At 44.8% G+C, this 27,352-nt stretch overlaps 1 protein-coding gene across 1 annotated transcript; it reads left to right on the top strand.

Annotated features, from left to right (window-relative positions):
- The first annotated feature begins 14,794 nt into the window (after window positions 1-14,794).
- Mrps22 (mitochondrial ribosomal protein S22) lies at window positions 14,795-27,301 on the top strand. The gene is made up of 8 exons (XM_028866054.1): window positions 14,795-14,992; window positions 17,544-17,707; window positions 18,885-19,049; window positions 19,608-19,751; window positions 20,633-20,716; window positions 22,581-22,726; window positions 25,797-25,905; window positions 27,048-27,301. Exons 1-8 carry the CDS (start codon window positions 14,803-14,805, stop codon window positions 27,141-27,143), a joined length of 1,098 nt encoding a protein of 365 aa, XP_028721887.1. The 5' UTR covers window positions 14,795-14,802; the 3' UTR covers window positions 27,144-27,301.
- Window positions 27,302-27,352: the final 51 nt, after the last annotated feature.

Below are 27,352 nucleotides of genomic sequence, written 5' to 3'. Positions count from 1 at the left end.
GCACCCACATGGGCTTCTCCAGACTTCTGGATGGGTGTGTGTGTGTGTGAAAGTCAGAGGGAGACAGGCATGGGGAGGACAGGGGAGCCCATCAGAAAGGAAGGGATCCCAGAGGAGTGGAATAAAGAGAGGGGCTGGGGACTTAGAATGAAAGGAGCAACCCTTGACTTGCTGTAGAGTTATATTATATTATATTCTCCCGTGTTACATTCTCAAAGCGCTTTGCAGTGTCAAAGCCCCGCCCCCTCGTGACTGCTTACGAAAGAAATCTCTTGAAAGAATAAGTGTGCCAAATAAAATACAGCATGACCAGTCAAATTTGAATCCCAAATAAACGCTAGTATTTTTTAGTACAGGTATGTACTTATAGGTTACATGGGATGCATGTGGGCTGCGAGATTATTTGCTGATTATTTGAGGTTCACATGATTTGGACACATGAATCTTTCTTTGCTCAACCTGGCTCCCCTGAAAGGAAGCCTGTGCTGGCGTCATCTCCAGGTTCCTGGGAACACTGGACAGTTCCCCAGAGGGGAGTGTGGGGTACGGCTGGCACCCGGACCTGGGCCTCCTCGCTGCACACAGCTGCCACCTCTGAGAGCTAATTGTTGAACCGAGTTGCAACCTGACATCTGGGGCATGTGTCAAACCACAACAGAGCCCTTCTTCTCTTTCATCAGGCCGGGCTGCGGGAGCTGCCAGAGCCGGGGAGGGCGGGGGAGCCGTCACTTCAAAGGCCTCCTCCGCAGAATCCCAGCCTCAGCGCTCAGGTTTGCTTTGGGCCCAGCTCTTGAACTCACTTGGCTTTGGGGGCGGAGGTTTGGCTTGTGTATCCTAAGAACACATTGCTTCTTTTTTCCACTGAGGCACAGCTGAATGGCGCTGCCCTTTCCCAGATCCCCTTACATCAACCCACTAATCCTATGACAGCCCCGAACACTGCTTTGAGTGCTGCTCGCCCCATACTGCAGGTGGAAAGACAGACTGACAAAGTGTGCTTCGGGGAACACATTATTTGAGGGACACATATATCTGTCCAGGAGACCAAGAAGGGGGACAGGGAACACAGAAGGGGGCTTTTGACATTTTCCTGACTCAGAGTCTTGCCAGGCTCTAACATTAAAAACAAAAACAAAAACAAAAAAACAAAAAAAAATCACAGGACATGTCAAATTGCGCCTGAATCTCAGAATATACATCTTAAGCCTCAACTGCATAAGCCGAGTGTCCCTCAGCTTCTGCCATCAGCATGTAGGAGGTAGGAGCACCAGGCACCAACAGAGACTCCACCTTTCTTCCGGAGGCTTCCCGCACATGGATGCGTCTACAGGCCTACTCAGTTCTCCCCAGCATCATATTCTTCTCTTTTCTGTTGCTGAGCTCAGAGTCATAGTCAAGGGACCTGTCATCCAAAGCTATCCAAGGCCCTGGCCACTGTGAGCGTGGATAATCAGGAGATTATCAGCTGTGGGCAGATAAAGCGATTTCAGGTTCTTCTCCACTCCACCACTTCCCCAAACCTCCCAGCAACAGCCAAGGCCTCCGGGGGACAGTTCCAAGGACTAATGACAAGGTTGTGGTACAGGGAGACAGTGAGGCCAGGCTGGCATGTGGACATAGAATGTGTCCTTATGGCTTTGTGTGACTCCCCTTGTAGACTCTTCATTCCATGCCTGAGTATGTGTTCATGTGTGTTGGGGCTGCCCTGGGTTCCACAAACCAAACTTTCTCTTGAAATTTCTCAGGTGGACGTTGGGCTTGATTTCCTGCCTTTCTTGGGGCCAGGAGCCGAAACGTCGGGGACCCTTTATGGTGCCAGTGCAGACGGGAGCATGCATGTGAACAGCGCTGGGCTGTGTAAATGCTGTGCCTGGGCAGTCCTCCCCCTGGAGACAGAAGCATGAGGTCATCCTGACTCTTCACTCTTTCCAAGGGTCAAGAAGAGCTGGAGGAGGCGCCGTGACTCAGTCCCATCAAGGGCAGGGTGAAACAGTGGTTTCGGGAGCCTGCAGGCTGCTTCATCTCTGTCCTTCTCAGCTGCTGCAGGGTCCTTGCACAGGCTGCCTCGTTTGTTATTGAGACTGGGAATCACGGAAGTCCCTGATGGTGTCGGTACTGGGTTTGCGTTCGGATCCTGGCACCGATGACACCCCCAATTGGGCTCTGCCAGCTCCTTTCAGCCATGAAGGCTGGGTCCCACTCACCTGCATCGTTACAGTCATGGTTTGGCTCGTGGGGGTCCACTCTCCCTGCACTCCATTCTAACTTCCCGTGTCCTCCTCTGACCTCTCAGCACGCAATGTCTACCCAGCCACAGGGTGCTTTTCCCAAGCCTGCTGGAGTTGGGTATTGTGTGTGTGTGTGTGTGTGTGTGTGTGTGTGTGTGCGCGCGCACGCTCTTGCTGACCATATGAACACAGATGCCCTCAGCTCGAAAACTGGCCCAAGACTTCCACGAGACCCACTCACCTATTCACTGATCTCAGAGTTTGTGGAGCCTGAGCTCTGGTAGACTCCTGATGCCCATTCTCCCTCTCCTCCACTCTACTTTTAAGAGACCTATGACAAATCCTCTCAAATAGATGCAGTAGCAAAGGAAGTCCCAAAAGATGCAGACCATGGAGATTCATCATTAAACTTCAAAACCAGAGAGTCTATGAATTTTTGGTGTTTAGGAGATTTAAAAACAAACAAACAAACAAACAAAAAGTTGTTGCAGTTAGGCCACCCTCTCTCCGAGAAGTATGTCCTTGTGCCCTCCAGTTCTGACACTGGGACACACCTGGCCTCCGCCTGGAAGGAGGGAAGAGTTAGTTGTCTGTCCTCCGGGCCAGTGGAGAAGGTAATACGAGACTGAATATAAAAGGATGCTCCATGTCCCTAGGGAAGATGCCGAACTTGGAACTTAGAGCAAGCAGGCCTGCTGAGGCCTTGCCTGGAAGGGTGCCCACGGCTGAAGCCTCCTGGGAGGCCCCTTGGGCCAGCCTAGGTACCCACAGCGGTCCCACAGCGCCACCTAGCGACACTTTGGGAGAACACGGCTGAGCACTGAGGAGTGAAACTGATCTGCCCCGTGCAGTCCCTCCTAAGGGGAGGACCACAACATTCTCCGCCCACCTCTAGCATTGCTCCTTTGTGCCTCTCTGTCCCCCACCTGTGTCCGTGCCCTTTCCCACTATAAAGTTCTTTGAGGGAGGCAAACGAAGGCTGTAGTGAAAACGGGTAAAGTACCCTATTCTACTGGACAGTACTAAGTGCCATTCGCTAGAACCTTCCCTGCACCCAACAAAGGCTAATCCCTTCAGGAGGGTTATCGCTTAAGCCTCAAGCGACGCTGAAAGGTGAACATTATCAAACTCACTTTATGGGAGAGAAACTGACTTTCAGAAAAATGAAGTCACTTCAAAGTCACCTTGCTGGTATCAGACAGAGCCGGTGGGTGCCTGGCTCCGTGATGAGAACCAAGGTTCTCATCATCTTTCTGGAGCTACTGTGGAGGAAAAGAACATGGGTTCTCTTACCACCCACATATGGGCGCTAAGCCACTCTGTCACTCAACAGCCTTGGCATGCAAGGACCCACCTCCATAGCTTTAACTTGGGCTCAGGTCCTTCCCCAGAAAGGTCTCCCTAGAGACCTCCAGTTCCCAAAGTGAGGGACTTGCCATTCCCTGCTACATTCCTTACAGTCCTCTAGCCATCTGACTTGAGAATGAGGTGCTGTCTGTAGTCCTGTTCATGTACTCTGCAGGGTGCACAAACCTGCTGCCTGCAATGCCTTGATATACCTTCAAACGTGGAACCCAAGTTCGCCTCTTGGGGAATCCAGGTTGATCTGGCTATCTGCTTTTAATGAATAAAGTGACTTAGAAACATAGTGTGGGCCTCTGAAGGCAGAATTAGAAATGGTAGTATAGTTTTGACTGCGTCTGTCCTTCTGGATGTTCCTGTTGGGATGCCGGTTCCAGAATGCTCAGGTTGAGCACCCACAGGAAGGTTTGCTGACTTACACTTCTGCTGAGATCCCTATCAAAGCCAGCATCAACTGGTAGGTGCAGAGAATGAGCCTTCAGCTGACCCTAGTCACAGTCTTAGAGCCACCCTAGCTAGTATAAGAGAGAGCAGAGATGAGCTGCCCCTCCCCCAAGCTCTGCCCGGATTGTAGAGTTGTTAGCAAAATAAATATCAGTAAGTTTTGGGGGCGAGGGGGGATCAATTACTCTGTTGTACATAACTAGGGCACGTACCTAACTTAAATGGACAATTACAAACCCCCACTGAGAACTGATCACTCACTAGGGTGAAAGGGGTATGAATGTTGAGCAGGCAGGTGGGGGAGGACACACTTTGGATACATCAGACTATCTTGCTAGAGAGGCCAGGCAAAGAAAAGAACCGTGTGTGTGTGTGTGTGTGTGTGTGTGTGTGTGTGAGAGAGAGAGAGAGAGAGAGAGAGAGAGAAGAGAAGAGAAGAGAGAGAGAGAGAGAGAGAGAGAGAGAGAGAGAGAGAGAGGCAGGGTGCTACAAAATTGCACTGATCTCTCCAGCCACTGCATTCGTACCCGCACCTGACATACAGCATGTTCCCTGACTGCCCAAGAGTGGGCATCACTGTGGTATCTTTTCTCAGCAAAGAATTTTGCTAAGCACACAGGATACTGATGGGCCCTGGGCAGGTACCTCTTCAAAGGTACAACAGTAACTGCAGATGGAGATGCTAGCAGCCAAGGGTATCCAAAAATCTGACCCTAGGCTGCAGGTGGAGCTCAATGGAGGTTCATATGAATGAAACACAGAGAACAGATTTTAAAGAATGAAAGATGGTCTATTGGCTGTGTATTAACTTCAAGAAACTTGATATACATGTAATGGAGTCACTGAAGGAGAGAGCAGGAATGAGGAACTAGGAACTATTTGAATATATTGGACAGATACATTGAGAAATTATTTTAAGATAGTAAATACAAGCTTTCCAAATGCACTGAAAGCTATAATCTACTGTTATGAAATATTACTTTAACTGGGCAAATATGTGTTACATTTGTTTATACTGCATTTGTTGAACTATGTAAAGATATGTTACTTTGCCTGCTTAAGGCACCTAACTGGTCTAATAAAAATCTGAACAACCAATTGCTAGGCAGAGGAGGGATATGTGGGGCTGGACAGGTAGAGAGAATAAGTAGGAGGAGGAATCTAGGCTTGGAAGAGAAGAGAAAAGAGAGAACTAGAGAGAAAGAGACTGAGAGCTAGGAGAGCAGGCAGTAGGACATACAGAATGAGAGAAGAAAAGCCTGAAAAACTAGATGAAGAGAATGCTAATAAGTAAGAGACATACAAGCATTAATTAAGAGCGAGCATTCATAACTAATAAGAAGTCTCTGCATTATGATTTTGGGGTTGTTACATCTGCAGATTCTGGAAAGCCAGAAAACCTCAGTGAAAGAAATATGAAGGGATATCATAAGCCAAATACTCAATGCCAGTGATAATGTGAAAACACTTTAAATAATGGTTCAGAGAAAAGACAAATTATGTACAGAACAGGAGTAAAGGTGGCAGATTTAGCATCAGAAATGGAGTGTGCACAAAGACATTGAAATAACTTCCTTAAAGTACAGAAAGAAAAAAAAACATCATGCTGGGGAAAGTATCTCCCACAAGAAGAAGGATAAATATTTTTTTCTCAGCTAAACAAAAGCTGGGAAAATTTAGCACTAGCAAACTCACATAGAAATAAATGTTGTGGGACTTTCCAGGCAGAGGCTATGATACTAGCTTTTAAAATCTGGATCAACAGAAAAAGATGAAGATCATTAGAAATGGTATCTATGTTTTCAGTTTGCTTTGGTCCAGTATTTTCTCACTATGATCCCTTCCCTCCCTTTTGGAAGGGTAATGCATATCCTGTGCCATTGTATATTGGAAGTATATGGTCTGGGTTTTTTATTTTTATTTTATAGGGGATTGCAGTTAAGAGATTGTAGTTAGAGTTTTTCTGCCTTGCCCACAGTCAGGACAAATCTCTTTCACCTGCCAGTCCCACAACCTGTCAGACCCAACCAAGTAAACACAGAGACTTATATTGCTTACAAACCGTATGGCCATGGCAGGCTTCTTGCTAACTGTTCTTATATCTTAAATTAATCCATTTCCATAAATCTATACCTTGCCATGTGGCTTGTGGCTTTCTGGCGTCTTCACATGTTTCTTGTCATGGTGGCAGCTGGCAGTTTCTCTCTGCCTCAGCCTTTCACTTCCCAGAATTCTCCTCTCTCCTTCTTTTTGCATGAGTCTCAGAAGAGACTTCAAATTTGGATTTTTAAACATTGATGAGATTGTGATAGACTTTGGGGACTTATGGTGTTGGCCTGAAAGCATTTCTGCATTATGATATAGCTGTAAGCCTATGAGGACCAGGCAGTAGAATGTGGTGGTTTAAATAAGAATGGTCCCCATAGGCTCATATATTTGAATGCTTAGGGAGTGGCATTAGGAGCTGTGGCCTTGTTGGAGTAGGTATGGCCCTATGGGGATCAGTGTGGCCTTGTTGGAGGAAGTGTGTCACTGGGGTGGGATTTGGGGTTTCAAAAGCCCAAGCCAGTCCCGGTGTCTCTCTCTTCCTGCTGCCTTCAGATCTGGATGTAGAGCTCTCGGCTGCCATGTCTGCCCATGTGACACAATCCTTCCCAAAATGAGGATAACGGACGAAACCTCAGAACTGTAAGCCAGCCCCAGTTAAATGTTTTTCTTTATAAGAGTTGCCATGGTCATGGTGTCTCTTCACAGCAATAGAACCGTGGCTAAGACAAATGTCTTTGGTGAACATAGGTAAGTGTAGAGAAAAGCCTTGTTCGTGGGTTAAAAGGCCCATTTTTACTACTAAAGCACAATTTCTCTCCAGACTGGTCTGTAGATTTGACACATTTTCATTAAAAATTCTAGGAGGAGTTTTGTAGACATCTAAAAACAGATTCTAGAACTTACATGGAAATGCAAAGGACATAAACAGATTGCAATGGCTTTAGGGAAGAGAAAGAGAATGGAGGTGGAGGAGTATTACCTGATTCTAAGAGTTACTCTAAAACCATGGTAGCTGAAACTGCACAATTGGCATAAAAATACAAAAATGGGACAATGTAGTGGAACGGAACCTCCACGAAGCCCCACACATCAACAGCCAACTGATTTTTTGGTAAAGGCAGAACACAGTTTGGCAAAGAAATGACCATCTTTTTGACAAGTGATTCTATAACAGTTGGTACACACAGGTGTATAAAACACACACAGACACACACACACACACTAATATAAAAATTTTATAAATAACTCAAAATGGACAATAGGCTGAAATAGGAAATGTAAATGTACTGGTAAGGATGCTGAGGGGACAAAACCAATTTAAAGGAAATGCAAAGAAGTCTGTGTTAAGAATCTGGAAGTAAAACCTATCACTACACACATCTGGGGATTTACCAAAGAGAAAGGAAAATACGGGTTCCAAGAACAGAAACATCCATAGGGGCAGATTATAAACAACCACAAATATGCTCAATAAGTGAAGACGTAACCATATACGGTACATCCATATGGTGGACTATTTCTCAACAATAAAAAGGAGAACAATAGGTACATGTGACTATTGGTGAAATTACTAAGGCCACTCCATTTAGTAAAAAGGAAGATTTATTTAGTGGGTAACTTACAAATGAAGGGATTAGGTAGGTCTCGCAGGGTCTGGGGAAGGTGTATTGCAGTCCAGCAGTGTTCTCTGAAGCTCTGCTCTGTCAGCCTCCACTGTCCAGGGTCCAGGAACAGAGAGAGCTCACTCATCTGGATCTCGGGTCTCTAGGGTCCTCCCTTGGCCCCTCCTTGTAGGTGTGACAGTTGCCGAAGCCTCAATGGGGGTTGGAATTTCCAGATCAAAGCTGGAATGGCTACCAACTACATGTGACTACTGGGTAAGTTTTAAAATAACTGTGCTAGGTGAAGGAAGCCAGACCAAAAGCAGAGTCCAAACCACTAGTGATGCCTTTTCTATACAACTCCAGACAATGCAAAATATCTAGAATGAAAGCGGGGGGCGGGGAGGAGTGTTATGCAGAAAGAGGATGAGATTGCAAAGGATCACGAGGAGGGCTAAAGATGGCTCAGTTAGTAAAGAGTTTCTCACACAAGCACAAGGACCTGAGTTCAAATCCCCAGCATCCACACACCAGTGCAGGCATGTAATCCCAGCTCTGGGGAGGTAGAGACAGGAAGGTCTCTTGGGCTTGCTGCTCAGCTAGATGTGGTGGTATTGTGTTCCCCAAAATATTGTGCACCCTAATAAACTTATCTGGGGTCAGAGACAGAACAGCCACAATATTAAACATAGAGGATAGGCAGTGGTAGCACACGCCTCTAATCCCAGCACTTGGGAGTCAGAGCTAGGCAGAAATCCATGTGTTCAAGGATACAGCCAAGCATGGTGACTCTCACACCATTAATCCCAGAAAGCAAGCCTTTAATCCCAGGGAGTGATGATAGAAGGCAGAAAGATATATAAAGTGTGAGGATCAGGAACTAGAAGCATTTGGCCTGGTTAAGCATTCAGGCTTTTGAGCAGCAATTCAGCTGAGACCCATTCTGGATGAGGACTCAGAGGCCTCCAGTCTGAGGAAACAAGACCAGCTGAGGATCCGGCAAGATGAGGTAGCTGTGGCTTGTTCTGGTTCTCTGATCTTCCAGTTCACCCCAATAACTGGTCTCAGGTTTGATTTTATTAATAAGACTCTTTAAGATTCATGCTACAGCTAGTCTTCCCAATATTGGTGAGCTCCAGGTTGATTGAGAGACCACATCTCAAAAAATAGGGTGGAAAGAGAGAGAGAGGAAGACTCCTGAAGTCAACCTCTGGACTCCACCCACATGCACATGAACATGCGCACATCCACTATACCCCTGACAGCCTCCAAACAAAGACAGAAACACAAGGAAGCTTTTAGGATGGTGGTTATGATCATTGCTTTGACTCTAGCTGCAGTTATATGGCATATATGTGTCAAAACTTAGCAAATTATATGCTTTAAATATGTGCAGTTTATTATATGCTAGTTTATCTGAATAATCCTGGTTGTTTGTCTGCTTGTGTATTAATTTATATAAGAAAATCTATCAGCTCCATTGAGTAATCGTGGGTATGTGTGTGTTCTATCCTTTCCTTTCCTGGGCCTGTGTGTGTTGACTAGAGCTAAGAAGGGTTGATTTCTGGCATCACTCTAAGGCACACCCACACAGAAGCAGCTCATTGGACAAGGATGCTTCCTGTGGTCATTTAATAGATGGGAACTGACTTACTAAAGCAGCCAGAGACATGTGGGTGATAGCACTTATCTGGTCATTCATTTCCCTGGAGTATAAGTTCAGATAAATTCATCTCAATATGAAGCATTTGCAGTCTTGGGCATTTTCAAAAGGAGGTGGAGTAAACGCCACCCATTAAGTTGAGAAGGAAAGAGGACAATGGTGACCGTGGTGTTGACGACTGTGATGACAGTCAGAACAGCCTTTGCTGCTTGATGGCCACTGATACATGGGTCTGTAATCCCAGCTCCTGAGGCAAAAGGAGAGACAGAGACAGGAGAATCCCTAGAAGCTTATGGACCAGCCTGCCTGGTGTACACAGAATTAAATACCAAGAGACTGTATTTCAACAGGTGGAAAGTGGAAACTGACACTGAGATTGTCCTCTGACCTCCACAAACAGGCAAGTACCTGTAGTCACACACACACACACACACACACACACACACACACACACACACACACACCCTGCACATGAGCAAACCCAGAATAGTCACACATGCTCACAATGCATGTTCACAAGTGTCCCTTGAACATGCATGTACATGTGCATATACCACCCAGCCTAATATACACACAGGCTTACATTTGGGACACTCTGAGGACATACATTTTGCCCTTCTTGTTCTGGTTCCCACAGGCAGCAGTCAAGGCACACCACTTCCAGCCTCCCTGAGACTTGGCCTTGGGAACCTTCAGAACACTGAATTCTGAAGTCTAAAGAAATCATGCACAGATCTCTGCTTTGGGAACTAGATAGAAGTCAGAGCCATCAAATGTATCAGCTTCCCATGAAAGAAATTGCCAATGGGCTTATTAACCTTTAAAAATCCCAGATCTCAGTCCAAATGACTTCCTGAGTCCAGAGAGAATTGAAAAATAGCCACATGACAGACCACCCGGTTCTGAGATGACGGGAGTTACTTTCAACCCAGGCCAAAATGTCCCTCAGACAAAATGTTCCACATACCAAACCTGACAACAGCCAGCTCTTGGGATCAGAGGAACCAAGCATCATCTATTAGAGATTATGTTCATGACGGGCGTGACATTCATGGATGGTTCTCTAGGCTTAAGTCACCTGCACCCAAGTGGCCAGAAGGATCTGGCTTTGGTACCTTTGTCATGTATGCCCCAGGACTATAGGACAGAGTGTGTGTCTGTCACCACAGACAGATGTAGCCTTGGCTGGCAAATGTGGAAATGTAGTTCAGTGGATGCTGGTAGAACAGACAGGGTTTCCTGTGGAAAACTAGAGATAGGCAGATAACGCCAGGGGGATGGGAAGTGGCTCCACCAACCCTACATTCTCACAGACACTCTTCTCTGCTTCTCCCTTCCCAGAAGAGTCTGTGCCATTTCTAGAAGACTCTGTGTCCTCCTTCACCCCATGAAACACAGAGGGAGCAGAGATTTCCTACCATAACAGCCGGAGCCCCAGATTTTTGGGGGCAGGTGCTCTCTGGGCAGGGCAGCACCTTTCCCATCCATTCCCAATCTCCCTCTCTGCTTCGGAGATCTGTTTCCTTCTCTGCAGACTGGCTTTCTCTACCGACTCGTCACTGAGCACATTGCTGGAAAAGGCTGACATTTCCCAAGTTCTATTTACTTCAAGTTTCTACCGTCGACTATAGTTTCTGTGTCTCTTCATTTGGATTAATGAGAGAAAATCTTGGTGCATGCTTAGTTTAGTAGGCTAAAAACAATCTCTCTTACTTACCCATGCCCCCATCAAAGATAAGTGCTTCCTAATCCCTGGAGTTTGCGACTGTAGTATGAAAATAGAGCATTTGTGGGAGTGGTTAAGTTAAAGATCTCAAAATGGGGAGATTATTTTGGACCATCAGCATGGGATTCAAAGGCAATTGTATATATCCTTAGAGAGGGGCAAAGAGAAATTAGGTATTGATACAACCAAAGGGGCAAAGGTTAAGTTAGAGGTAGAAACAGGAGTGATACAGCCACAAATCAAGAATACTTGCAGTCATGAACAGATTCTACCCGATGTCCCCTGAGAAGAGCAGGGATCTGCTATGCTTTGATTTCAGCCATTGAATACTGACATTGGATTTCTGACATGCATAATTTTGATAGAGCATATTTCTGCTATTCTAACCCACCAAATGTGTTCTAATCTATTACAGTGCCATGTGCAGTTAATACAGCAACTACGGGACTCATTTCCTCTTGCATTAGTGTCCACCTATTGTCCATTCATAGGGTTCCCCAGGTATGTTGGTTTGAATGAGAATGGCCCCCATAGGCTCATATGTTTGAATGCTTGGTCCCCAGTTAGTGGAACTGTTTGAGAAGGATTAGGAGGTGTGGCCATGTTGGAGAAGGTTTATCACTAGTGGTGGGCTTTGAGGTTTTAAAAGCCCACACCAAGTCCATGCCTATCTCTTTTCTCTGCCCACAGAGGCTTCCTAGTGAGACCTTTCTCAGGGTCAGAGAATCTAAGCTTGCTTTAGCAGCAGGGCTGCATAGAGAGATGATTTGGCCATGGGCGTGTTTACCAGGTGTTTGGAAGGGTCTACTCTTGACTGTATGGTGTGCTTTGATCTTGCAAGGGGGAGGTCTTTGGCCTCCCCCTTGGCATATTATAAAAATCCCTTTTTAATAAAGGACTGGGTGGCTGGGTATCAACCCAGGCCCTCCCGCAGTCATCTTGTGTCTTTGTCTTTCTTATCTTCTCTTTCTATCTTTCTATCTATCATTTTCTCATTCCTCTCTCCTCCACCCAAGAACCCTTCAAGAGGTGGGAGCAGGTTGGAGTTGGACTCTCACACCTGCTGTCTTCAGATCAGGATACAAAGCTTTCAGCTACTGCTCCAGCACCATGCCTGTCTGCTTCATGTTATAATGATCAAGGTCTAATCCCCTAAAACTGTAAGCAAGTCCCCAATAAAAACATTTTATTTTATAGGAGTTGCCTTGGTCATTGTATCTCTTCACAGCAATAGAATGGTAATGAAGACACCAGGATATAGAAAAAATAACCACTTTGGCCTTTCTCTTATCAGTGCCTATGGGAAGGAAGCAGGGGGTCAATTCACTGAGAAAAGACTTGAGATGGGAGCCCCCTGCATGCCTTCAGTCTCACTCTCTTGACACTTTTTACTACATTCAAGAGTGTTGGGGGAGATAAGCAGCTCTTACCTGAATCAAGGTCATGCCTAGGGCTTTCTTCCTCCCCTATTCAAATAGCAGAGCTCATAATGCTGTCAACTTCAGAGGGCTGGAGAGATGGCTCAGGAGTTAAGGGCACTTGCTGTACAAACATGAGGACCAGAATTCAGATTCCAGCATCCGTGTAACAAGGTGGACATCCATGTGTGCCCCTCAGCAAAGGTGGAAAAGGGTGGAGACAAGAGTATCACTGGGCCTTCCTGGCTTCCAGGCTATCCATGAAAGCATGAGCCCAGGTGTAAGAGAGACTCTGCTGCAAAATGAATAGGCAAATGGGGAATAGAGGAGGGCACACAGACATCCACATAAACTCACATTTACAAATAAATAATCTTTTAAAACTCAAACAGAATACAGGCATGAATTTCCAAAAAAAAAAAAAGGAACTTTTATTTGGGAACAAACCAAGATTAGGATGAGAAGAAACTGGGGCATACCAGCATAAACTATGATGATCTCTGACAAGTTCAACAGCAAAGAAAAAGTCATGCATTTTACTTAGACAATCAATCTCAATCACTTTGAAATGTAGGGAGGTGGTTTCTTTTGGGGGGGGCGTTATTGCTTAAGAAAGCTGGCAAGAAGCGGGAATAACTATGTACAGCCAGTCTAATGGTCACAGCAGCTCTGTTATTAGTTGCTAAGTAAAGTTTTTCTTAAAGACAGGACAGCCTTTGTGAGTGGATTGGTTTTGTGAAACATCTCTTGAGGTGTGCATGACTATAGTGTTTTCTGTGGTCCTAGACCCCTTTATGGTGGGGTATGCTAGGAATGACTCCATATTGTATAATGAATTTTCACAATGGTGAGTGGGGAAGAAAAGAGGCAAGGGTAGGAGTTAGGTCTCTCTATCCAGATAATTCGAACACATGTTTACTCAACAACTTCCTTTTGCCAGGTCTTGGGCAAAGTTCTTAGTCAGCATAATCTAGGGAAGGAGAAGACTTGCACTCCCTAGGCAGCTGGGAAAGAGCAGAATGAAATTATTCACACATCTACCCATCTATCCATCCATCCACCCACTAATCCATCCATTTATCCATCCATCCATCCACCCACCCACCCATCATCCATCCATCCATCCATCCATCCATCCATCCATCCATCCATCCATCCACTCACCCACCAATCCATCCATTCATCTATCCATCCATCCACCCATCCATCCATCCATCCATCCATCCATCCATCCATCCATTCATCTATTCTTCCACTCAACAAATGTTTGCTCTGCATATAAGCTGTACTAGGTCGGATTAAATACTATAATAAAATATGTAAAGGCATTACCACCATGTGGTGAGAAAAATAAGCAGATAATAAGCAAAATGATCAGAAAATATGGCTTATAAAGGGAAGGAATAATGTGTATAATGTGGTAGTGGTTATGGACTCAAAATGAAGATTTAATATCGGGGGTGTATATGACAGGTTTGAAAGAAGATTCACAAGCAATTGGATTTAAACCTGCAGGTGGGAGAAAAGATCTAGGCAGGCAATGCAAATCTATTATTTAGAATCATAAAAACATAAAAAGAAAAGGAGCATATAGCAAAAACCTTTAACTCTACACATAGCAAGAAACTCAAACATCTACTTTTGTGAATAAGCAGTTTGTGGCGGTTTTGCACGCGAGTGTGTGTGTGTGTGTGTGTGTGTGTGTGTGTGTGTGTGTCTCGCCTTGTATGTATGTTGCTGGGAACTGAACTTGGGGCTTCACACATGCTGGGCAAGTACTCTACTACTGCTGAGTGATATTCCAAACCCTTGCTTTTTAATGTATGTACTCTTAACATTTCTCTTAATATTTCTCATATACAAATGAGAAAACTAAGATTAAACACACAATAAGCAAATAGGGACCAGTGAGATGGCTCAGCCGGCACAGAATCTGCTACCAAGCCTAACTGGAGTTTCATCTCTGGAAGGAGAGAAGCGACTCTCCCAGGTTATCCTCTGACCTCCACATGCACACGTTCACCCGCACGCACACACAAAATTAATAAAAAGGTAATTTTAAAACTTCAGTCCCCACATCTGTAACCAGAGGGCAGATTGCTGTGGGTTCGAGGCCAACCTGGGCTACATAATTATTTCTAGGCCAGCTTACACTGCAGTGTGAGACTGTCAAAGCTCATCCCATATAGCGATCCTCTTGCTTGTAGTTATATCAGTTTCAAAACTGCTCTTTGCCTCCACCCAGACTACATTTCCCAGCATGCTGTACGAAGGCTAGCGAGCCGGAAGTCGACCTAATCGATTCCGGCGCATGGAGCGGCGGGTAATGATGGCTGCTCTCAGAAGTCCGCTGTCGCTGTGGAGGTTCCAGTTGGGCTGTCGGCGAGCGCAGAGGGTCTGTACTCGGGCCGCAGCCCAGCGCCACCCCGATGCTCTGCTCGCGACGCGGCCCCAGCCCTTCGAGGTGGGGCAGCCCTGCCGCCCGCTCAGCTCCGAGGCCGGTGAGTGACCGCTAGAGCTCCGCCGGGCGTCTGGGAGACCCAGCGCTTGCTGCAGTCGGGGAATACGGCGCGGCGGGTTCTTAGACCCAGTCGGTTTCCGTCTGTCCTTGCAGAGCTTCTCTGAGCCTTCTTCCTTTATTCATTCATTCACTCAGCCAGTTGTGCTTGCGGTGCGCTCATTGCAAAGCGCTGCACTAGCTTGGGACAGACTATAAGACTGATGGATTCTCTCCTAGTCCAGGGGCGAATGACAGCGCGGTGATCCCGGCTGCGTCCGGGGCTCACCTAAGAGACTTTCAAACTAGGTTGGACGCACAGGGATGGGTTACAGGGAAAATACAGCCAAAGCGGATCTGGCTGGCCGTACTAAAAGGTGAAAATAAGCGTTCCAAACGGAGAGACGGCATAATAAGCAGAAGAAAGTGAACGCAGGTATTTTGGGGAACCTATTTTGGAGTTAGGATTCATAATGCCTGAGCAAGTTTACAGGTTTCGATGGTAAGCAGTTGAATGGAGAGCAGTGCCAAGCTAGAGAATATTAATGGTAGGAGCAGAGTTTATTTGTTTGAGTTGGGATTGGTAAGTAGGTCAAATGAAAACAAAAACCGCAAAGAAGGCAGAATTATGCTTGTTTTGTATTGAATTTGGGGTGCCTTTGTTATTCCAGGTTTAATACACAGTTAGATACAAATTGAAGAGCATCAGAGTAAAACTAAGAGTTGGGCAGGTGAGTGAGATTGTCTGGAGAGAGTGTGGGGCTGAGCACCTGTTGTTACTGGACACTCTTGAGAGCTTGTGGGTGCCCGTAAGAATAAAACGGGATTTTGGTCTTCAGAGAATGTGCTGGCTAGTCTTATGTCAACTTGACACCAGCTAGAGTTATCTGAAAGGAGGGAACCTCAGTTGAAAAAAATGCCTCCATAAGCTCCAGCTGTAAGGCATTTTTTTAATTAGTGATTGATGGGGGAGGGCCCAGTCAATTGTGGGTGGGTCTATCTGTGGGCTGATGGTCCTGGGTTCTATAAAAAAGCAGGCTGAGCTAGCCAGTGGACAGCACCCCTCCATGGCCCATCGGGTCCTGCCCTATTTGAGTTCCTGTCTTGACTTCCTTCCATGATGAACAGTGATGATGAAACATAAGCCAGATAAACCTTTCTCTCCCCAACTTGGTTTTGTTCATAGTGTTTATCGCAGCAATAGAAACCCTAACTAAGACAGAGAATAAATCTCCTAGTGGAGGACACAGTTAAACAGTCACTGAGTTTTAAACATGAATGTCATCTTGATTGCATTTTTAGAAGGTTACCCTCAAGTAATCTTTTTGTAGGAATGGTTTATAGTGAAGTCAGAAAAGAGGCAGGGAAGCCAAGATAAGGGATAAGAATGGCCTTGACCAGAGTAGTGACCGTGGGAAACAGAGCTAAGAAGAGACATATGATGGTTAACTCAAATGCTGTATTCATGTTCCTCTTTGTAAAAGGGGGATATTGTAGTATTACTTTATAGGTGAGTTTAGTGTGAGGGTTGACTATGCTGAGTATGGTATATATTTAGCTCAGTAAGTACTGCACAGTAAATATCTCATATGTTAATACTAATCACTCCTGTCATTTGAATTGCTTTTTTTTGTCTGGGTGTGGTGGGTATGGAAGAAGGCAGGAATAATTTTAAGGTTCTGGACTGAATGACCCGATGGATGGTGCTGTGATGGGGGAACAGTAGGGAATGCAGGAATGAGACAAGAAAAAGTTGGGGTGGGTTATGGTTTGGTGGTATTGCAGTACAGACCAGATATCCATTGAGTAGTGGATGTAGATGATATTGGCTAGAGATTGGGATTTTAGAGTAGTTAGATATAAGCCACAGGAAGCTAGGAAAGCACCCAGTGAGAATATGAATAGGGAGAAAAGGAAATAGATCAGGACTCTACAAGACACCAGCATCTGTAGGACTGATGGCCAAGAGGAGCCTAGGAACAGATGGCCCTTTGTGAGGCAAAGGAAGAGGTAAACTGCATGAGCCAGCTGAACTTAGATTGGAAGTGCTTGAGGCTCTAGAACCAGTGAACTCTGCTCAGTCCTTCCTCTGTTCTTAATGGCTAGTTATCTTTATGTTAGGCTTGGTGCACTCCTTTATACCATTGGAGTGTTAGGACTTTCGTGGGGGGGGGCTGTGTCTGGCTTTTAGGAAGCGGGTCTGAGGGCCGAAGTGTAGCTTACTGATAGTGCTGTGTGCCAGGTCCTGGGTTCTGTTTGCATCATCTCCAAAATACCAACTAAAAAAGGAAGAGACAAGTCTGTGAAAGGTAGCAGTTCTTGTCATCTTCATTTTTCAGGTGGTTTCTGTAGTAGAGCATCTTCTTGGCAGACTGCTGTTGTGGTGAATGTTCAGGGAATTTGAAGTGCAAGTTGACTAAATGGGAGGATCACAGCTCACAGCGTCATGTAATTCTGAGGTGTAACCTGTACAAACAGTTTTTATTGTTCACTTCCCGTTCAGAAGTCTCAGCTTGCCATTGTCGTCTTCTTATTACTGAAATCTTTTTTAACAGAATCTGGTAGCTCAGAAGTCAAGAAACCTACATTTATGGATGAGGAAGTCCAGAATATCCTCACCAAGATGACAGGCCTGGACTTGAAGAAGACTTTCAAGCCTGCTGTCCAACCACTGAAGCCACCGACCTATAAGTTAATGACCCAGGCCCAGTTGGAAGAGGTGTGTCCTCCCCAGGGTACTGGCAGAGTACCATTCTTTCCGAGTTCAGTAAAACTCAGAGTCCCCTGCAGATGTCAGTGCCGTTCCTCCATAGGCAGGGGCGAGAGGGTGAAGCAGGCCCAGAATTGAGGAATGTGAGTAGGGAGGCAGAGAGGAGCAGGGATCTGACCATAATTGAGCAGACTGGGGTCAAGTCTAGTGTCTAGGCTGAAGCTCCTCCCTGCCCTAAACCAGCATGCTCATCTTTCATCTTGCCCGATCCAGCTCCCTTCCTTGAAAAACTTCTGCTATGAACTGCTCTGGAGCTGCAGGTGTGGTGAAATTAGAAAGCTGCTGAACAGCACCCTCTTCCAGGTAGCAGTCTGAGTCCTCTGTGGAGTGAATACACTGCCGTATGACTGTGTGAGACATGGACATACTTCTGACTCCGCAGTAACTTCACTACCCAATAGCGTATTGGAAGGAGGGTGAAACGCCATTTCCTCCTCAAAGGTCATCACTGCAGTAATGTGACTAACGCAGGGTAGCTGAGAGTGGAGCTGTGGCGCTCAGTTTGGACTCCAGGGCTGCAGCTCCTAGTACTTCCTGTCTGTAACTCTTGTTCCCGTCAGATAGAGATGTTAATAACAGCACCAGGCCCTGTAGGTTTGGAGCATCGAGTGAAGCCAGTACTTTTGATTTCCTCTGTTTTATGTGCGTGGGTTGTGCCTGTATGGATGTAGGTGCGCCATATGCATGCCTGGTGCCCATGGAAGTCAGAAGTGGGCACTGGACCTTTGGAACTGGAGTTACAAATGGTCATGAGCCACCAGGGAGGTGTTGGGGACTGAATCCAGGTCCTCTGAGCCATCTCTCCAGCACCCAGTTGGAGTATGTGAATGATGTCTGGCACATAGTGAACACTGAATAAATACAGGCTCGCTGTCTTCCAAGAATCTCTTACAGCCTGGCTGTCAGCATTCCTGTGCTGCTTGGATAGTGGGTAAGTGGGAGCTGGTGTCCTGTCACACCACAGCAAAGGCCAGGCCCCACCAGTCCAAGTTTGGCTTTCACTCTCGGATTCATGGCTGCAGCTGCTTTTCTTGGTAATCATCAGCATTTTTGATGAGTGCCTGCTTTTATCAGATGTTCCTTTTGGACACTACTGCTTTCCGTAAGACATATTTTATTTCTGTAGGCGACTAGACTGGCAATTGAAGCAGCTAAAGTACGATTAAAGATGCCACCAGTTCTGGAAGAACGAACGCCAATAAATGACGTGTTAGCTGAGGATAAGATTTTGGAAGGAACAGAAACAAACAAATACGTGTTTACTGATATATCATATGACGTTCCACATCGGGTGAGTATATGCTAGATTACAGAATAATCTTTGAAATACCACATGGAGATGGATCTGAGGGATGATTTGACATCCCTCTCTGAAGCTTCTAAAGCAGAGTATCTCTAAGAGGCAAGAAATGCTGGATGTGTCAAGGGTAAGAGTGCTGTAGAGTTGGGCCAACAGACTACAGTAGAGTGCTGCCGAATGTGGAGGTTAGAAAAGTGACCCACATTTCTCATTCTGGTCATCCATGTTTATGGTTAGAAGACAGGAGTTAGTTGTGACTGTATCTGTGGGCCAACTTCTAATCACATTGCATCCACAGTCAGGAAGCAGAGGGATGAATGCTGGAGCTCACTCACTCACTTTTCCCTGATGCAGCCAGGACTCAGCTCATGTATGATGCTGCCCATTACGGTGGGTTTCCTGTCTCAGCCTAATCTACATAATGCCTCAGACACACCCCTGCAAATTGTCTCCACAGTGATTTTAAATCCTTCCAAGTTGGTCATATTAGCTATCACAAGAGATGAACAGAAGTCTTCACAACTCACCTCTGGTTGCTTTCTGTTTCAGGAACGTTTTATTGTTGTTAGAGAACCAAGTGGCACACTACGCAAAGCTTCTTGGGAAGAACGGGACCGGGTGATACAAATTTATTTTCCGAAAGAAGGTCGTAGAGTTTTGCCACCAGTAATTTTCAAAGATGAAAACCTTAAGGTATGGTGGATTCCATTTCTGTGATGATCCTTTGTTTGTTGAAGCAGTGGGCTCCGGTGCTGCTAGCAGTTCATCATGGTGAACACAGGTACTAACGTCAACAGTAACTTGACAGGGTTCATCATGGTGAGCACAGGTACTAATGTACAGTAACTTGACAGGGTTCATCATGTGAACACAGGTACTAACGTACAGTAACTTGACAGGGTTCATCATGGTGAACACAGGTACTAATGTAGTAGTAACTTGATAGGGTTCATCATGGTGAACACAGGTACTAACGTACAGTAACTTGACGGGTTCATCATGGTGAACACAGGTACTAATGTACAGTAACTTGACAGGGTTCATCATGTGAACACAGGTACTAACGTACAGTAACTTGACAGGGTTCATCATGGTGAACACAGGTACTAACGTCATAGTAACTTGACAGGGTTCATCATGGTAACAGTACTAACGTCATAGTACTTGACAGGGTATCATGTGAACACAGGTACTAACGTACAGTAACTTGACAGGGTTCATCATGCAGCTAATTTAGTTGGGATTTGAATCCAAGTGTGGCATTTACAAAGCCTGTGCTGTTTCTGTATGCTTTTTAAAATTTATTTACTTTTTTTTTTTGAGTCAGGGTCTCACTGTGTAGCTTTGTCTGTTCTAGAACTCACTATAGAGACCAGGCTGGCCTCGAATTCACAAAGATCTGCCTGCCTCTATCTCCCCAATGCTGGGATTAAAACCTTGTGCCACCACTTCCAGCTCCCTTTGTGCTCTTGGTAGGCACATAGGTGGCCTGTGTGTGGACAGGCCTGACAAGGTGTCAGGACAAATGGTAAACTTATGTCTTGTCTGACTCCCATTTTGCTTTGTGGTTTTAGACCATGTACAGCCAAGACCGGCATGCTGATGTCCTCAATCTCTGTGTTGCCCAGTTTGAGCCAGATTCCACTGAGTATATCAAGGTAAGTGTATTTAATAGTTTCCAAAATGGGATTTAAATATAGGTATGCAAAAGGTTTTGTTTGTTTGTTTGTTTCTTTTCCGAGACATGGTTTCTCTAGGTAGCCATGGCTATCCCTGGAACGTACTCTGTAAACCAGGCTGGCCTCAAACTCAGATCTGCCTGTCTCTTCCTCCTAAGTGCTGGGATTAAAGGTGTGCGCCACTATTGTCCAGCCTCTGAAGGTTTTTTAATGTAGCACTTGATTTCGGCTACTGGCTTTGCTGAAGGTTATAGGAAAGGGACTTACCTGGAAATTCATTGAGTATAGACACATATTTTATGCTCTCAGCCACCTTTAAGAATGAGGGAAGTGAGGCTTGGAGAGTGAAGTAGCTTGTTCTGAGTTGCACTGCTGTTATGGTTGGTTGGGACCCATGATGGCAAAGCCTTTTCTCTTTTCCATTCTCCTTACAGGAACAGTTAGTTATCCACTAACATTTGTCAGAGTGCGGTATGTGGGGTGCTGTGTGTAAAGTACAGCTCAGTTAGGATGTGTTCATTAGAACCTGGTTTGGTGGGCAGTGTTACTGTGGGGAGCATAGCTGATGCCAGGAACTAGGATTGCCTGACAGCAGCAAGGCCTGCACTCCAGCAGCGATGTGCTGGAGTAAGACAGGGTGCAGATAACTGTCGATTCTAGCCGGAAATGTTAAGTATAAGAGTGCTCTCAGGAAAGGCTTCATAGGGGTCTTGAAAAGAGTTCTAGAAGGGCCAGGAACAGTGTGAGAGAGGGATGTTTGGAGAATAGGGCTGTTTCAGAGAGAATAGACTAAGCAGTAGGGAGAAAATAACCAAGTAAGCTTGAGATGTGGCCAAACATCTGGTTTGTACATATAGTGGATTTGTAGGGGAATGATTCAAGGTGGATGGGCTGTATCACATGTGACCTCAGTGCTGGGTGAGGAACATGGTCTTCAAGCAGTTTTAAAACCTTTGGACAGGGCTGAAAAGAGGTCTTAGTAGGTGAAGCGCTTGCTCTGCAAGCCTGAGGACCTGAGTGCAGATTCCCAGCACCCATGTAAAAGCCAGGTGAGTTGGTGCACATCTGTAACCCCTGTTGGAGGGGTTAGAGACTGGGGGACCCTGGGGACCTTGTTGTTCACAAGAAGACACAACAAAAAACAAAGTTTTGGACAGAAATGCCCTCATTTAGGAAGATTTGTCTGGAAGGAAAACTGACAGACTGTCAGATGTCATGGATGAGCTGGTAGGGTAGGGGAGTTGAGATAGGGAAAGAGCAGTTTAAAAAACCCTGACTTCTTCCCAGAGGTAAGAGACTTTTTTGGTCGTTACTAGTGGTTATAGTATATTGGATTGGTGCTTGCTTAAGATTGCTAGGCTGCTCAAGAGTAATTGACAAAGTTTTTTTAGTATTTGCCATTATTTGCTCTAGGCTGCCACACTCTGTAGTAGGGAAGGCACAGATTTGCTGTCATGTAGACAAATGCTCTTTTCCTGTGTACAGGTCAGAGGACAACCTTGGGTTCTTCATGTACTCTCTCTGTTTTGAGATGGGGTCTCTCATGGGCCTGCAACTTAGCTTGGTTGGCTAGGCTAGCTGGCTATTGCAGTAGCTTCCAGGGATCCATCTTGCCCTCACTGGGAATATAGCTGTGCCCACCACACATGGTTTTTATGTGGGTTCTGGGGATCATACTCATGTCCTGCACAGTGGGCAAAGGCTTGACTGAGGGAGGCTGGGGAGGCAGCGTGCAGCTTTTCAGGCAGCCCTGGTTGCCCTGACTTGTGGCAGCGTTCCTGCTAGATCTCTGAACCATGGATGCTGCTCACTTTTGATCTTCCTGTGCATTTTATGTGGATAGGTTCATCATCAGACCTATGAAGATATAGACAGACATGGAAAGTATGAGCTTTTACGGTCAACAAGACACTTTGGTGGAATGGCTTGGTATTTTGTAAATAAAAAAAAGATTGACGGTTTGCTCATCGATCAGATCCAGAGAGACTTGTAAGTATGATCTGAATAATTAAAATAATTGTTTATTGCCCAACAGTAATTACATAAATCAGTATTTTCCCAATGGCAATGTATTGCCCAGTGATAAATGGAAGTTTGCACTCATCTACATTTAGATTTGTTTTTCTAGGCTTTGTTTTTATTATATGATCAGAGTTAGATTGTTAGAAAAAAATTGTGACTTTGAATCTTAATAGATTGTTTTTTTTTTTTTACCCTTTCTTGCCAGTGTTCCTGGATATCAGGTTTTCCAGGCACTAGAGGATATTACATGGGAATTGTAAAGAAGTAGATATAAGATCTGGTGGGTGCTTATTTTCTGGCAGAACTACCCTACCCATGGGGCTTCCAGTAGACGTGTTTAACTTACAAAAATAACAGTTTTTTTTAAATGGCCCATGCCTTTGAGAGGTTTCTAAGGTTTCAAAAGTTATTTTCAAGTGGTGTGAAAAAATGTCATATTTTTAGCATCAAGTTGATGTGTTTCCAAGTTTCTAGCTGAAAAATAACAAACATAATTTATCATGCTGTGCTGTGTAGGTATGCACGTCTTTACAATTTGAGGTCTGCCTGGGTGTAGTGGTGCATGGGTACAAAGTAGGAGAATCTCTGAGTTTGAGGGCAGACTGGTCTTTTTAGTCAGACCCTGTCTAAAAACAAAAACAAAAGCAAATTGATGGTTGGTACCTTTAGTTGAGCAAGTTTCTTTTTCTTTCTTTTTTTTTTTTTTAAAGATTTATTTATTATGTATACAGTCTGTCTGTATACCAGAAGAGGGCACCAGATCTCATTACAGATGGCTATGAGGCACCATGTGGTTGCTGGAAATTGAACTCAGGACCTCTGGAAGAACAGCCAGTGCTCTTAACCTCTGAGCCATCTCTCCAGCCCCTTGAGCGAGTTTCTTGATATTTTTTAAAGAGTATTAACATTTTGTAAAAAATATTTCAAATATATTATACATATATATTGTATACATATATTGTACAGTTAATAGACTACTGTATAGTATAAAAATAACTATACTGGTAAACTTAAAAGGTCATATGACTAGTTTATTGCTGTGGTTAGAACTAATTTCAGTATTTTGGAGATATACGTGTAGTATGCTATTTGAGATAAAACTGGAAAGAAAATAGCTTTGCACATGACGTGAAAAAGATCCAAAGTCACAGGGAAAGAAGCCAGCATGGCTTAGTCCTTGCTGGAATCTAAGATTGACTAGGAAGAGGCGTCAGTAGTCTTCCATCCTCAGACTGTAGAAGTAGCTTACTTGCAATTTGAACATCACACACGAAAGTTACCCTAGTGTTGCTTAAGATGCAGCATCATTTCTCATCAGGACAGATTTCCTACAATTTCCTGGCTGGCTTGCTTCTCAGCACATACAGTTGATTCAGTTCAGAAGGCAGCAGTATTCCCTCATTCCCACCAGCTGGCCTAGTTGGGGATGAACAGAGTACTGTGCCTTTCTATGGTACATGACCTATGAACTGTTTGCTCAGGCTTCTCAAATGCAGACATCCTGAACTTAGTATGATAGCATAGTTTTAGATATTGAAGCCACAGTATGTAGTAACATGTGGTATTCTCTTATTACTCTTTATTGTGTAAGAGTTTCATATCTGAAGTTGTTCATGCCTGCAGGGAGAGCTTTTTACCTCAACGATCTGGACAGTGAACTGACTGTAAAGTCCAGGCTGGACAGTAGAGGGTGCACTTTTCACTGGATAGAGACCAAGTTGACCAGTTCACTATTAGGATTCTGCACAGACTTCACAATCCTTTTAAGTTATTTTCGAACCTTTACTGAGTGTAGAGTGGTTATAAAGCTACATTTAAATTACTGAGACAGGCACAGGCATTAACTTCAGCATGAACCTCATGAAGTCCTAAAACTAATTCTGACACATAGAAACCATAGAACCAGCATGCCTATGTTTTAAACAGAAATGTTTTCATCTTTTATTGGGGAGAGACATTTTGTTGCTCCCTTTTATTGAACTGTTAGAGATTATAGTAAGCATGATAGACAGGTAATGGCCATTTCAACTTTTTGTCCCAGAAAAGCTTGTTCCTTGTGAGCGGCTATTTACTTCCTTGTCTTGAGACAGCCTTTTCAGTGAATGGGGTGAGCCTAGAGCATGTCACTAGGTCATCATGGCTTCAGGCATTCTGTACTCCTACCATCTCTCAGCTCAGGTGTTTAGAAAGTGGGGCTGGTCAGCCAGGTGGTGATGGCACACACCTTTAATCCCAGTACTCCGGAGGAAGAGCCAGGCAGACCTCTGTGAGTTCGAGGCCGGCCTGATCTACAGAGCGAGATCCAGGACAGACATCAAAACTACACAGAGAAACCATGTCTCAAAACTCCCCCCCACCCAAAAAAAAAAATAGAAATAAAGTGGGGCTGGTGAAAGTGACAGCTTTGGCATACAATGAATTATGGTGCCCTTGCCTCTCCCTCCTCACCTGGAAGTGTCAAAATGTGAACACTTGGGGTTATTTTTATGTCCTCCCCAACCCTCAGTTTTGAGGTGCAAGTGGGCAGAAGGCACGGACTATGTGGGAAGATTGTGACTGTTTGCTTTGGGGACAGCCAAGAGATTTTTCATGCTGATAGAAATTGTCTAGAAATGATCTCAAAAGTATAAAGCAGAATTTGTATCCTGAATTGAATCAACCTATTTCGTGTTGGCTAAGTAGGCTGGCCTGGAAATCCTCTGCCACTAGGAATGCTGTTCCTGTGGGAAGGGATGTTCCATTTCCCAAAGAACACAGCCATATTTTCATAAAGTGGGCGGGCGCTTCCTGTGTTGCCTCTTACCTTACCTGTGTCATAGGTCAGAGGATAGCTTTGTGGACTTGGTTTTGTGCAACAAGTACCTTATGCTCACTGAGCCATCCCGCTGGCCCCTTCAAATGCTTTTGGAATTAGAGAACTACCCTCTCCTTTACCAGAGTTAAGTCTGAAGTGTCAGCTAGTTTGGAGTTGGCAAACACTGTGGGACTGTGAGGCTATTGGGAACCTCTTGGTAATGTCAAGTCCTTTCACTCTCAGGATTGAGGACGCCACCAGCCTGGTCCAGCTGTATCACATGCTCCATCCAGATGGCCAGTCGGCTCAAGAGGCCAAAGAGCAGGCTGCTAAGGGAGTAAATTTAATTAAGGTATGGTCTTTTTTTGTCAGTTCTGTGGTGATATTAAGAGGAAAGATCGAGAAATGGGTCATATTTAATAATACACAGTTGTGAATATGGGACATTTTTGGTCTTGAAAACATTAATGTGACTATAAACCCTGTTTTTCTTCTACTTGGACTGGGGGCATTGGGAGAATCATGCAGCACTCTAGATGGTGTGGTAGGCATGCTGGCATCTGTAGTTGAAGTGGAGTTGTAGGAGCAGTGGAAGGCCATGCTACACTGAGGTAGCCAAGGCCCCCAGGTGCCCAGCAGCCTCCCTCCCGTCCGTGGTGTAGGCACGTTCTAATTAGGCTGGCAAAGGGCAGCCTCGGTTGTATGGTCATGTGGGAAATGCACACCCCTCAAACCAGACTTAGTGTCAGGTTGACATAGTATTTTCATTTGGGAAAGGAAGGTCACTGAAATTTGCCATATGAATTTTGCTTACTGCAAAGCAGTGAGGCTTCCTAAGGACAGAAGTGATATGCAATCCCCTAAGAGGAGCAAGAAACTGGTACTCACATTGACTCTCTGGAAAAGCAGTATTTTGGGGAAAACTTTTTGAGAGATGAACTCACAAACAAAACTTTTCATTTAAAAAAAAAAGTAAGCTTTCTAGCTCTTACTCTCTAGGTTTCTCGAGTGTAATGGTTTTTACTTTTTTCAAGCAGGAGATGCAATGTCAGGATCTTAATCTTTTTTTTTTTTTTTTTTTTTTTTTTGGTTTTTCGAGACAGGGTTTCTCTGTGTAGCTTTGCGCCTTTCCTGGAGCTCACTTGGTAGCCCAGGCTGGCCTCGAACTCACAGAGATCCGCCTGCCTCTGCCTCCCGAGTGCTGGGATTAAAGGCGTGCGCCACCACTGCCCGGCCAGGATCTTAATCTTTACTGAAAGTGGATTAACAGAGAGAGATGAGAGCCATTCTGGGGTTTAGAATTAGTATTGCTGCAGCTGTTGGATACTATACTTCTGTCTACATTCATTTATCACTTCTATTCAAGATTATTGTGACACTTAAAGACCTTATTGGGAATTGTGTTCCTACTGCAGAAATATTAATGATGTCTTAAAATTGACTTTATATGCTTGTATCCTGTTGCTCTAGAACTTTCTTTGTTTGTTTCAATAGGTCTTCGCAAAAACAGAAGCACAGAGAGGACCATATATAGAATTAGCACTCCAAACTTATCAAGAAGTAGTCATCAGTCATTCTGCAGCATCCTGAGAACAATTAAAAATGTCATTTGTTTTCTGCTTTTTAAATTCTCAAAAATTTCTTTCCTTACTCAATTTCTATGCACATGAAGATGACTGAAATTTCTATTTGAGTGCCTGGTTATGAACTCCTCTATTCACATTAATGAACAAACATAAACAAACAAACACCTCAGGATACAAAGAGGCCAACAGATATGTTGACAGCCCAGCTGGACT

This window comes from Peromyscus leucopus, chromosome 7 (assembly GCF_004664715.2).
Source record: "Peromyscus leucopus breed LL Stock chromosome 7, UCI_PerLeu_2.1, whole genome shotgun sequence".
NCBI classification, from domain to species: domain Eukaryota; kingdom Metazoa; phylum Chordata; class Mammalia; order Rodentia; family Cricetidae; genus Peromyscus; species Peromyscus leucopus.
This window is presented reverse-complemented; position numbering and strand designations above follow the sequence as displayed.